Genomic DNA, 14151 nt, shown 5'->3' with positions numbered 1-14151 from the left:
GATGATACCATCTTAGACAAACTTCTCCAAAAAAACTGTTGTTGACATCCTGGCTTTGCTGTTCATGAGATGAGATCTGAGGGCCCTCAAGAGATCTCCACACACAAAGTACATTCCTCTATTAATTTGTCTCCTAAATGTTGTGAATTGACAGCAAATAACTATATGTTTGTAATTTGCTACTGTCACCGCCCAGTACAAAGAGTAATAAAGTCTCACATTAGTCCACCCTCTGTTTGCGGTCCTCGACATGAGGGAGGGGGACTGACAGCCCCAGGTTATTTAATTGGCTACTCGGTATCAGAGCTGCTCTGGGACAGTGGGAGCGTGACGCGGAGTCAGAGGCAGCGATTGGAGAGCAGAATGGAATTATAAGGGGAGGGTGAAACGCACCAAGGCGTCCCAAAGAGCAGTCGGCCTCAGATCTGACACCGCAGTACGCGCACAAGTCAGAAGAGTCAGTCCACCGCCTTCCTTCACCATGCATCCAACAAGACTTCCAGCTTGGCAGTGACAAGTGATTCTAAAGTGGCGAGCATTTATCCTTTTAGGCAAAGTATTTGCGCGTGAAGGCTGAAATCGAGGAGAAGCTGTGCGTATTTCCTTCGACTTTTTTCCTTTTGCTTCGCTGGGAGCCAAAACCAGGCGGGGTTAGCGTTTCTGGAGGATTTCTCTCTCTCTTATTGTTTTTTAATTAAAAGGGAATATTTTGGAATTCTTTTCACCGACATGGAGTACACATCTTCCCCGAAACCTCAGCTGTCATCCCGGGCAAATGCCTTCTCCATAGCCGCACTGATGTCCAGCGGGAAGCCCGGTAAGGACAAGGAGGCGGAGGAGAACACCATCAAGCCTCTCGGTAAGATGAAAAGCAAAAAAGGAAACTTATCCAGACTTCATCAATTTTTTTTTATTTTTATTTATTTATTTATTTATTTTTATTGTGCTTTAACGTTAAATAGGGTATTGTAGTTGTTACTATAAAACGTTTGTTTACGATTTGAGGTCAACCTCGACCCTGAAACAGGAAAATATAGAAGGGGGAAAAATGAAAAAAAGGATTTAAATGAGTCATGGGAAGAGAAGAACATAATGATGAGGAGAGAAGATGAAATAAATAATGATGGACTATCCGGCGGCAGTATAGGGGATATTGCAAAAACAAACCAAAAATTCTGTTGACATTATATTAACCGTATAGTTAGTTACCAGTGGGCAACTGCCCAAATATCGCTTCAAATACACTTAAATGATCTGAGACATAAAATGGGCACCTTCAGTTTGACACCCCCCCCCCCCTCCTTTTTTTTTTTTTTACAAATCGTATCGCCTCAATTTTACGAAGATAAAGTATTATGCTTTTATTTTATTTTTTTTACATCAAAATTATATTTAATTTTCATGTTTTATAGTGTATGTAATTTGAAGAAATCTACTCACGATACACGAGTTGTCTTTCTAAATTAAATCACGAATAATAATAAAACAGAAAATAAAAGCACAGCCAGACACGTCAGACATGTCAGACAGGTTTGTTTATTTATAGTCTTTCAAATAATGGCAGAAATTATTTATAGATTAAAATATCAAATATGAGGCACTGTATTTATTTGATATTATAGGCTACACTGACTATTATTTATATATGTATATAGAACTATTTTTTAGGTTACAATGACAATAATAAGTTCATACACTTATTTACCCAACCTTACAACCTTACAACCTTACTCCTACATACAGGCTTTTCTCTGAAGACTTGTTGACTGTAATTAATAATAAAATGGAAATAATCTTCACTTTCTTAAAAACAGAGCAATTTGTGGAGAAGTCCTCCTGCAATCAGCAGTCTCTGGCTGACCTGTCTTCCCTGGACGGACACGGGGACTTCAGCGGGAACGCGCCGGCGGTGTGCACGGAGCCACTCATCCCCACCAATCCCGGCGTCCCCAGCGAGGAGATGGCGAAGATCTCTTGCAGCCTTGAAACCAAAGAGCTGTGGGACAAATTTCACGAGCTCGGCACCGAAATGATCATCACCAAGTCTGGAAGGTGCATTTTTATTTTATTTTATGTATTATTTGATTTACCAATATATTATAAAATAAAAGCTCCTCAGCAGCCTTATTCATCTAATGTTTCACTGACCTTGGAGCCACGTGGAAAGAAAGACTGCACTTTAAAAAGCAGCAAAGACATATCAGCCACTCTAAGTATAGCCTACCAAGACATATAAGTAGGCTACTCCACATGTGCCCAGACTAGAAGTTTATTTATATTTCTACACATTGTTGCTGCTACAGAGGACAGTAAGGTCGTGCGGAGCATTTCCAGTCTAAAATTAAGAGAATATAAATGACAGGCTCAGTGCGTAATGCTTAAACTTTACTTTAATCAGAAATAATTGAATAAATAATAAAAAAATAATAAATGTAGCCTACCCACATATCTCAGAGGTTTTATCCATATCATTTTTTTTATTATTATTATTATTATTATGTGTAACTTAAATTCAGAAATTCACGAATTGTGCCAATATAATAAATATTAAATTTAAAATGGTGAAATGTTTCTGATGATATTTTTTGCGGGTTGTTTATTCAAATTAATATTGTGATATAAATTTTAAACATATAAACATAAACGCGATTCACGCTAAATATATCCATATCCGTAATCAGTGCAACAACAACAACAACAACCACAACAACAACAACAACAACAATAATAATAATAATAATAATAATAATAATAATAATAATAATAATAATAATAAGGGTATATAACCTGTCACCATCAGGAGAATGTTTCCAACAATCCGGGTCTCTTTCTCCGGGGTGGACCAGGACTCCAAGTACATCGTGTTGATGGACATCGTCCCGGTGGACAACAAGCGGTACCGGTACGCCTACCACCGTTCCTCCTGGCTGGTAGCCGGCAAGGCCGACCCTCCTCTGCCTGCCAGGTAGCCTACTTACCTTCATACGACCACATACAGGTTACAAGTGCAATGCGTTTTTACTGGTGAAATGACGGCGAGAGAAGAAACAAATCACAAGCAATTCGGAAATATTTTGATTGGTATGTTTGAGCCATGCTAGACCTGGGTTTTTGTGTCACCAATCGCCGATATTTTAATATTACAGATCTTTTCATGGAGACACCAAGACAGGACCAGGTTTTTCATGTCTCACTTTCACACTACAAACGTCTGTTTTCCTTCCGTTTTAACTGAACATATTCTAGAAAGGTCACAACTCCAGCAGCCCTTGCAATAAATTGAATACACACAAAAACAGAGACCAAAGAGCTTGGGGCTAAACACTGAATGAAATAATTGAATCTTTACCAGGAAGCATCTGGGATTATTTAGTTCATGTTGACTGATGTCAATTCAAGAATGGACTATCTTAAGACGTGGTGTTTAGCCCATGCAATCCTAGGTTATTGTCTTTTTAAATAGTCTCCTATAGGAGGTTTCACTCTGCACTGTGGCTGCACTGTGGATTAATTCAAGAGCTGAATCCTATGTTTTAGTCTCAAAAAAATCTGACCACTTTGAGCAGCAGCAACAACAAGAAAAGATATACAGTAAAACATAATCTATCATAATCTGTCAAATCATATCTCATTGGTGGGAGGTGGATCAAAAACACCATTATAGCCTATCCTGCTCGGAATAAATGCACTTTACAAAACACATATTAGAATATTGTTTCTTTTCTTTTCTTTTTTTCTTTTTCTTTTTTTTAATGGAATTTTGCCCGTTTCCTCTAAAACCAGATTGTCCGAAACAGTCTCGGTCAAAGCAAACACAATGGAATAAAATGGAGCAATGTCAAAATAAATGATTCCGTTTGGGCATTTATTGGTTCGATGTTTTAGCTTTTATGTTCAGTATAGAACATCTATAGGCCCACACTTTATTTGTATGTTTTGTTTTGTTACCGTCGTGTTATCGAGCTTTGAAAAAATCCTCTAAAAGCGCCTTTTCACTCCACCATATTTTATTTGGAGACTGTTGCTAAGCGACTCCTCATTTGTCAGTTAGCGGTGTTCGTGGCTGTGCATAGATTTGGTAATGAACGTTGGCCTCGGACACCTCTCAGCCAATCAGAGGTCTCGTTTTCTTCTTCTCCGACAGGTTGTACGTCCATCCGGACTCGCCGTTTACCGGGGAGCAACTGATGAAGCAAATGGTTTCTTTCGAGAAAGTCAAACTGACAAACAACGAACTGGACCAACACGGACACGTAAGTTCTTTTACCTTTATTTTTGATAAAAATAAAAAGTACGCGTCGTGTTTTCGTGACTAAAAGGAAATTTCCTTTTTTTCTGACCTGTTGCAAAACACTTTTGAATAAAAAACTAAAGCCGTACCAAGCATAAAATATTTAAAGTCCTGTTGGATTTATGGTGTAACATATATTTAGCAGGTTGTAATTGTGAATACGCTCAAGGTTTGTGAGGTGTTGTAGGCCTGAATACCACTCAGACAATTGAGTAAAACGTGTAATTAATCAATCAGCCGTTGGTTTACGCCTCCGTTCACTGATGTTCAAATAGTAATATTAAAAAATACAAACATTTCAGGTTGATCCTTTAATTTGAGTCAGATACGGTCTGAAAAATAAAGTCATCATTGTCTTAAAGGGTGTGTGCACTTCTTTCAGTCATTAAATAGCATTCTGACATTATTTTCGTGGATTTATCCCAAACAATGTAAAACCATGATGAACATTTTAAACCAAATGTAGGCTACTCTGCATCCCATTCATTTATTTTTACTTATATTGTATATTTTAATATGCAAGTAGATTTAAGTTATGTACACTTAAAGAGAGGCATATGACTTTATTTATTTGAAGATATTTATTTATTAAAAAAAAAGATAGCATATTTTACCCATAAATTAATAGTATTTGTATTGCTCTATTTGTATTGCTCTTGTATTGGTCCATTATTTTGCTGTTGAAAATGAATCCTGAAAATCTGGAACTAAATCAGCAGCAACAATACAATGAATGGACGATTTATTATCACCATGCTGCCATTGTTGATATTTTTATTCATATGTGTCATTTAGAATTACATTTGTTCATTGACATATTCAACTAATTAAATATATACTCTTTAGCTGGACGTTTTACAAAAGAAGTAACCTGACAGCAGATCCAAAAGGCGATTTTAAAAAGGCAACTGTGACTTGTAGAGTCCACTGTCTAAAATGCCTTTTGGATCACCATGGCCTGGCTGACTGAGAACCTACACCGACTGAAAGGAGAAAGACAAATTAAAGCTTCACTTAATAAATACATTTAAAAATATCCTCAATTGTAATATATTTAGCGTGATAATGTAGCAAGTGAAATAAATTAAAATAAAACAGATGAGAAAATACATTTTACATTCTTGCAGAAATGTGCTTCATCTTTGCCATCCTACACACTCAACAATCACATGTCTAAAGGTCAGGTAGCTTCGTGACTCACATTACATTTTTATTGTTACTCTTTATTCTAAATTCTAAATAATAGAATGATTGTCACTGAAAATACTCCTGCCAGCTCATCAGTGTATGGAGAGAGCTCTGTTGGATTTTGGAGCAAACTTTGGAGGATTTCTCTTTCATGTTGAATTAAAACCCAAGTTTTTACAGATTAAGGCAGATTGCCCGATCAACTGGACCCCACTTTGGAATATTTTTTTTAAAGACATTTCTAAAATGTGAAATTCTGAGCATATTAAACATGAGCCCAGTGATTTTGCGTCATTTTTGTGGGCAACAAATTCTGTATAAAGATAAAAATTAACCAGGTGTAATTCCATCTGTCTGTGGCTCCAAACCATATATTTCTTACTGAATATGTAAGTCTTCACAAATCACAAATTTAATTTTAATAAATCTTCAGTAATTTCCCAAAAGAGCTGTCACTGTCATATTCTGGAGGAATTGGTCATCAAAGAGGAGAAAACACTGCATTATAAGGGAACTATTTTCAGCGTCAGATTATTCCACGTCATGTTTGCACGTATTTCCAGCACATGGAACTTGTGTTCTTGGTAATGATGGAACATGTTAGCCTGTGCAACAGTGTATTTCAGTTGATCTTTGTGACATGAAGAGAAAAGATTGAATAGGGTTTAAATACAGGCATTTGAGTTACTTTTAGTCTTTTCATAGAATTTGTCAGCAACATGAAAAAATAAAAATATCACAGTTAAAAGTCCTTAAATTTTCTTCTATCACACCAGACCTGAACTTTGTATTTACACCAGTTACTCTGTGCTGTATGTCATCTATCATTCTGTATTCACTATAAACTGATTCCTGCTATCATCGTCCTCTGCAGATTATCCTCAACTCCATGCATAAGTACCAGCCACGGGTCCACATCATTAAGAAGAAGGACCACACCGCCTCGCTGCTCAATCTCAAATCTGAGGAGTTCCGCACCTTTGTCTTTGTTGAGACCGTCTTCACTGCCGTCACAGCCTATCAGAACCAGCTGGTGAGTGACTACTGTGGGCCAAACCTCTGCCGCAGGTTCCCATAAAACCTTAAAAATAGCTCCGTGCTCCATTTAGTGTTGAGTTTGAGTTTTTGATTTTATCACAAGAGGTTCATAAGAACATGCAGTTTGTTGAGTACTTAAAGGACTTCATCACATGATATAACGTGAAAGCTTCAGAATAGCGTCCAGTGAACAGCAAAAAAATCAAGAAAATTTTCATCACTCACAAAGACTTTTGACAGATAAAGACTGATTGCTCATTAAAAATTGTCTGAGCCAACCAAACCATTTTGAAGAAATGGAGTTTGACGCATTGAACACCTGAACAGCAGAAGATGCCGACAACTGGGGATTCACAAAATGCACACTGTATTTTTAGGCAACAAACCCTCAGAGGTTACCACTGGATTCAAGCATTTATGAACAAGTTAAATCTTAACTGCAATGTTTATTTCTGAAGAATATAGTGTAAATATTATTGTCTTCCTACTGATTGAGTTGAAAAATGTCATACACCTAACCTAAACTCTTTTCTGCAGTGCCTCCTAGTGTGCTGACGCTGGCACCTGCACTTTGCTTACTTGTGAAAACAGTTGTTCATGAACCAAAAAGGTGTCTATTCCGTAAATAAATGTTTCAAAGTGTTTCAAACCAGTCAATGCAACACAACAATAAAACGCCACACCAGTTTGAAATCTGGTAAATTAAAGACTCTGTATTCCAACAACTGGTTGGAATTTAATTTTTTATATATATATATATAAACCAAGTCAAAAACATACTTTCATATCAGCCTAAAATGTGGTGCTCTTATGAGTAAGACCTGTGGGAACTGAACAACTGAAGAAAATTGTGTCATGGAGATAAAGATAAAATAATAATAATTCAGGATTATATATTGAAGGATGTGTGTCGTCTTTAATTTAGGACATTAACTATGATTTTGTTCTGTTTACAAGCTTTAAATGAAAGGTTGTAAAAATGAAGCCAACAGTGACTGTGGAAACGGATTAAGCTATAAAATATTTGTCGAAATAATTCCTGGCCTCAGAGCCTTTACATTTCTTTATTTAGAATAAGGGTAGATGTTTATTCTCATTGTTTAAAACATGAAAAGCTGTATATTTATGACTGTTCATTCATGACAAATAAGCAACACTCCATTTCTAGTTGATAAAGTTGACACTTTCTTGGTGTCTCTTAGCTCACAGTTTACAGGATGAGGCTTATCAATAGAGAAATAAGGAGTGAATAATGTGTGTGCTTTGTGTTATTAGCGTTGTTGTTGATGTTGGAAAGAAGCTGCATGTATATCGAAGCAAAACGGAAAAAAATATTAAGTAAAAAAAGGAGAGAGCCTGATGTGCCTGACTTGTGTTTTGCCAGATAACCAAACTGAAGATTGACAGCAATCCATTCGCCAAAGGTTTCCGGGACTCCTCGCGGCTGACAGACATGGAGAGGTACAGGGGATTCTGGGTTCTGTACTGTTTGTTTACCTCTGTCCCCGACACTGCCGATAAGATACACAAGGAGGGAGGAGTGTTAGATATACAAGACTGCTGTTCATTAGTAAATACAGAAGCCACAGTGTTTATTTCTTTCTGTTTGTGTCAGAATGAAACAGATAATCCACACTCCATATCATATTTCCTTCCTAACACTACTCTCAACCTTTTTTTCTTTTGCTGTTGGTCCTTCTTTCATCCTTTCCAGTTTGGGTTCCTTCCTCTATTGTCTTGTCATTTCTTCTTCTTAATAGCCCTTCTCTTTGTTTTATTTCTTGTCTTCTGTATATTTTCCTGTTTTCTTGTCTTTCCTTTCTCTTCTTTTGCCTTCTGACTTTTTTATATATATTTTTTTATTGTTCTTTCTTTCACACTATCCTTTTAACTTCTCCCTTTCTGTCTTTCCTGTCTAGACATTTTTGGTTTTCATTTTCCATGTTCTTTTTTCCCCTAAATCTTTCCTTTGTCATGCTCCTTATTTCTCTCCCTTGTCTCTTCCATATGCTTTTCACTTTTTCATTTCAGATGAATCCCTTCTTTCCTCTTTTCCTTATCTTTATATTTTTCTCCCTTGTTGTGCCTTCTCTTTCTGAGTTCCACTCTTTCCCTTTCTGGTCTTCTAGTTGAGCTTTCCCTTTTTATTTTACTCCATTTGACAGGAGTCTGTCACACATACATACACAAACACACACTCCACCTCCAGCGCATTTTTCTGGACACTGCCAAAACACACACTTCTCGTAATTCCTGATTCCGGCACTACGGCCAAGATCAGCTGACAAAATCAAACCATCTGCCCATTTCCTTCAATCAAACATCTCAAATCCAGACTGCCGAAACGCGCCCAGACAACCCCTCAATCCTCTCCTCCTCCTCCCTCTTCTTCTTCTCTGTCTTTCTCTTTTTGAGGGCTGTGAATTAGACCTGATCAATTGATCTTCGGGAGCTGCAGAAATCACATTAGTCTGGAGTCGGCCACTGCACTAAAACACGCTGTAATTCAATTGGCTGCAGTGACTGATTGAAACCAGCATGCCCCACCCCTCCCTACTCACATCCCTCCCGATCTGCCATGCATTGTGGGAGTTCGCTGTGGCCTCTGCACCGGAGGGGCCTGACGCTGATAAAAACACACACATTTGTACTCCTCTGCTGACAGATATTGCACTTTCCTAACCTAATTGGAGGGGTAGGGGCTGCGAGAGGGGCCACTAATGTGGACGCATGGCTCTCATGATGCAGACCACTTGCCTATCCACCCACACACACACACAAACACACTCTACCTCCCACAAACAATTTGTGTCGCTGTGTTTGTGAAGTGCTGTCTGACAAGACTCAAATGAGCTAATGCACTTTGTGGGATAGTGGGAACACACGCACAACACACAAGACAGAAATCTAGATGTAGTCGACACTAACATGAGAATCCTTTGTGAACACACACATTTAGACACATTAACAAAAACAAACCTGTGAGCAGAAATATGCACGTATGCCTGTGGAAATACAAAAACAAGAAGAAGAGTATAGAATTCAGTTTTTCTAGAATTGGAAAATTATGCTTACGGAGCTTGCAATTAAAAACTTTACTTTACTTTAAAGTTAAACTTCACTTTAACTTAAAATTAAATTAATCAGAGGGTCAGTTAAATTCAGTTATTAAAAAAGTTTTAGAGGCCACAGTTTTCTCCAGTGACTTATAAAATATGTGACAATAGATGGAAACAAATAGGTGGTTTTATTTGTTTCATATGTGTTTAACTTGTTTAATAACTTTACATCAACCAAATGTATGTCTAATAAGAAAAAAGAGATTTATTTTGGGGCTCTCTCTTCGGCTTTTGCTGCAGGGAAAGTGTTGAGAATCTAATCCACAAGCACTCGTACGCCCGGTCGCCGATACGAACCTACGCTGGTGATGAGGAAAACCTGAGCGAGGATGGACACTCATCGCATGCCAGAGGTGAGCGCTCGTTACCCACACACATTGAACACATTGTGTCAACAATTTGAACGAATCTTAGGATAAGGTTGGTGTTATTGTGTAGTTTTATCACAGATCCATAAAAAGTCTAAAACCACCAGTGTTTAACTTCAATATATGGCTTTAAAAAATCTCAAACAGCTAAGTGCTGTATTCTTGTAAATAAATTTAAGTAAACTGTCCTACATTTAAAAGACAAATTAGTGCCATTAAGTACTGAATTACTTTTTTTGGTGAGTATTTGCTACAATAAATCAAATGACATGTTTAAGAACAAATATTTCATAAGAAGCATAGCACAGATATAACGACAAAATAGCCTAACGCAAACAGAAGGCTGTCCGTTTGGCATCTTTATGTTTTAAGTTAGCACCAAGAAAAATATATTCCATTCTTATCCGAAAACCTCTTAGCGTACTCCAGCGCTTACATTCAACCCTTGTATCCTGTAGTTTCAGCCTTCACAGCTTCAGACAACCTCTCTCTGAGCTCCTGGGTCACCACCACCTCGGGCTTCTCGGGCTTCCAGCACCCACAGGCCCTGTCGGCCATGGGCAGCAGTACCGCCTCGCTGCCCCACCCCATCCAGGGCTCCCTGCCCCCCTACAGTCGTCTGGGAATGCCACTAACACCCACCGCTCTGGCTGGAACCATGCAGGGCAGCGGACCGTCTTTCCCTTCCTTCCACATGCCCCGCTACCACCACTACTTCCAGCAGGGCCCCTATGCCGCCATCCAGGGACTCCGCCACTCCTCTACGGTCATGACACCCTTCGTATGACTTCAACCTCAGGAGGAGAGAGCTGAACCTTGCTCTGATGCTCAACCCAATCATGTGCAACAACTTATTTATGTGCTCCGGTTCATCACTGCTAATCAAGTTTGTATCTTCCCCTCTGCTCTTTGAAAATAATCACCTGCAGTGAGTGAGTCCTGACCTGCAGACCTGCGGAAACACCAGCAGATCCTGTGGTGTCTATGAACACTTCAGAGACACTGTACTTATTCAGATTCAGAAAACTTTTTTTTGTCCAGAGGGGTGAATGGGTGGGGGGAGGGGCAATTTAAGAGTACAAACTATAAAATCTAATGCAAGACGATAACACAAGCATGTTTCATCATGGCCTTCGACAAACAGAAAGTGGATCTTCAACTTATTTTAACAGGTTTCCCACAGTCTCATTTATTAAACATTTATTACTCCTGTAACACAACAGGGATCTTTTTTTTTGCCAGGGATGGCAGGCTGCTGTGGGATCTTTTGTGGTGACACTCATCTGGTGCCACTGTGGTGCAGTCTGAACATTTGAGCTTGCCAGACAGGCAGAGCAGCCTCCTCAGCCTTCCTGTGTTTTTGAGAAAGCCAGCCATATGTACAGTTCAAAGACAAAACTCCACACTCTGTTGAAAATGATGTACGTTAGAATTCATTGTACAGAAGAACATGCTACATTTATCCATAGGTAAATTATCACTTTTGAGTGCAAACACAAAAAAAAAAAAAAGAAATATATAGGACGCATGCTGACCGCAGTAGACAAACACACTGTTTGTTTTGTTCAGAGGCCCGGTTACACCAGCGCTGCAATAAATACTAATTAGAGTATAGGCAAGAAACATGTAAATAAAGTAGAATACAAGAAAGATTTGTTCTCTTGGGCCACTCGCAGGTCTACAAACAAAAACAAAATTAGAAAGGAGCTAGAAACAAGATTGATGATGATTATTTTATTATTATTTTTACATGGAGAATTCACATTTTTCACGTTTGAAAAGAAATTTTAAATAGGTTCAAACATTTTGGGCTTGGCAAGCAATTTTCATTCAAGTAAACCACTGCCTTCTTTCAAATCCTGCATCAAATAGGGGTGTTTTCATGTTGGAATCAAATTTTGAACTATTCTCACAAACAAGTCCCATTAGTTGGGTTACCAAACTGAATCCAATATAAATTAAGCTTTTTTAGCTTGTGAAGAAGTTACTTTATGGGATGTAGAAGACGCTAGAAACCAAGTAAGTAGCATCACAATACATTTATCACCAGTTCAGTAACAACAAATCAAATAAGTAACACTATACTGTGAATGAAATTGTGTGAAAAACTTGAGAACGAAACTGTGAAGAGCTAGTGTGACAGCTTAGTTCTATCATGCTTTCTATCATAGAGTTTATGTCTTCTGTAATGTACAAAAGAAATAGTTTGACACACTGGTTGGCCAGGTGTGCAGAGGAGAGAAAACTAGCTGGCTTTAAACTTAAATGCTCCAGAACAGGCATCACACAAACTAGTCATGTTTAAGCAAAAAAAAAAAATTTCACCGCAGATGGATGGTTGCTGTCTGGAGTGACCGGGCCTCAACTAAGAGGAGTTCAAAGACATCTGTATGAAAATAGCCATATTTAAATTTCTTTAAGCGAGTGAAACTGGCTGTAGCCCTTATAGATCTGCTTCCACTGGCCTCACATAGGTTCAATTAGTAAGCAATCACTCTCTAATTAGTTTTATGTCTGAGCACAGAAACATGTTTTTCATTGTAAACAGGCATTTACTCTGACTCCAACTTGTTTTCAGCTTTCTGTAGCCTATTAGTAGTCAGTCTTTAGCAGGTGTTACTGAAATGATTCATGGTCCCGTCAGAGTGTGTGGACGGGGTATCCACACCTCCAAATAATGGCTCTCTGCTGGTTGGGGAAGGCAGAGAGAAGTGCAGTCGACTCTCATGCATAGTATCTCAACAGTGGAGTCATTTACTTGAAAAAGCTATGAAATTATTGGTTGAACAGGTAATAATAAAAACAATATTCTTTATGATTAAGTCCTAAATTCAACAGCCAGACTGATGAAACATTACCAATTTACAGATGAACAGTTTGAAATCCTGACATGTTTGAAGCTACAACTATTGAGGGTGGTTTATTTTTTTTATTATTGTTTTAATAATTGGTTATGAAAATAGCTGTTGAGTTTTTTTTTATTGTTTCGCCCAAGAATAGTTTTAAAAAATAAAATTTGAAGAACCAGTATCAAAAATATTTCTTTATAAAAACAAGTAAAATACTTTATTATTATTATTATTATTATTATTATTATTATTATTATTTTGGTTTATACTAAAACATGAAAAGAATCTCTCTGAACAACTGGATTTGTTCAACCTGTCATGATGCAATTATTTTTAATATTGAATTTGAATTATACTGAAAACAAGTTAGTTTAAGTAATAAAAAAAATCCTAATACAAAATTAATACTTTGCATGGAGCTTTTTTTTTTGGAGCCTCACATTCTTTCACAAAATCAGGCATCAAGTGGTTTCCAGCCTTTTTACTTTGAACAGTGTTTTTCTTTGCATGATGATCAGTGCAACAAACAGTCTCCATATGATGTTCAAAAGAATGACAGAGCTGCGTGAGCTAGTGAGACAAACTAAAATGTCCCAGTTTGACTTGTGTCATATGAAGCTTGTCACAACAGCATACGGACTTAAAAGCAGTTGATTTCTTCTCATTTGTTCAGTGAGCAGAGAAATCAAATCAAATCCTCGTCCTTTTCTGATGTACAGCCTGAACTGAATGATGACGTCCATTGATGTAAATGTTAAAAACTTCTTGCCACTGAAAATAATCTCTTTAAAAAAAAAAAAAAAAGAATGTTTTGTTTGAATTTGTATGTCATAATCTTAATACTACACCCTATGAGATTGTGTTTTGATGATTTTTAAGTGCAATATATTTATTTTGCTCTGGAAATGATGTGTAATGTACTATGCCGCATTAAATTGTTATTTGAAAACTGAGAAATATATATATCACCATCAAACACTGAGTTTTTGTCACTAACTGAAAACATGCTGAATAATAATAAATTGTCAGATTTATGTCAGGTGGTGGTTAGTGCTGATGCCTCCCAGCGAGAAGGTCTGGGTTTGAGTCCAGCTCAGGCCTTTCTGGGTGGAGTTTGTTCTTCCTGTTTCTGCGTGGGTTCTATCCAGGTACTCCACCCACCTTTCATCCCACCTCCAAAGACATGCTCGTTAGCTTAATTGGTGACCCTAAATTGACCCTAGGTGTGAGTGTGAGTGTGAATGGTTGTTTGTCTCTGTGTTAGCCCTGTGATAGACTAGCGACCTGTCCAGGGTGTA

General features: G+C 37.8%; 1 protein-coding gene across 2 annotated transcripts; it reads left to right on the top strand.

The window, feature by feature from the left end:
* The first annotated feature begins 328 nt into the window (after positions 1-328).
* tbx20 (T-box transcription factor 20) lies at positions 329-13835 on the top strand. Of its 2 annotated transcripts, none has more exons than XM_047597725.1 (8): positions 329-859; positions 1815-2052; positions 2801-2965; positions 4145-4253; positions 6354-6512; positions 7902-7978; positions 9877-9989; positions 10463-13835. In XM_047597725.1, exons 1-8 carry the CDS (start codon positions 730-732, stop codon positions 10789-10791), a joined length of 1320 nt encoding a protein of 439 aa, XP_047453681.1. In that variant the 5' UTR covers positions 329-729; the 3' UTR covers positions 10792-13835. The 2 variants fall into 2 exon arrangements, with proteins under 2 accessions (XP_047453681.1, XP_047453680.1); XM_047597724.1 differs by having other exon boundaries at positions 9874-9989.
* Positions 13836-14151: the final 316 nt, after the last annotated feature.

Source organism: Mugil cephalus, chromosome 11 (genome assembly GCF_022458985.1).
Source record: "Mugil cephalus isolate CIBA_MC_2020 chromosome 11, CIBA_Mcephalus_1.1, whole genome shotgun sequence".
NCBI lineage: Eukaryota > Metazoa > Chordata > Actinopteri > Mugiliformes > Mugilidae > Mugil > Mugil cephalus.
This window is presented reverse-complemented; position numbering and strand designations above follow the sequence as displayed.

Coding starts and splice junctions, on each gene's coding strand:
- tbx20 (XM_047597724.1), top strand. CDS start 730: ATGGAGTACACATCTTCCCCGAAACCTCAGCTGTCATCCCGGGCAAAT. Junction 2,966..4,144: donor GACCCTCCTCTGCCTGCCAG/GTAGCCTACTTA, acceptor CTTCTCCGACAG/GTTGTACGTCCATCCGGACT. Junction 6,513..7,901: donor CAGCCTATCAGAACCAGCTG/GTGAGTGACTAC, acceptor GTGTTTTGCCAG/ATAACCAAACTGAAGATTGA.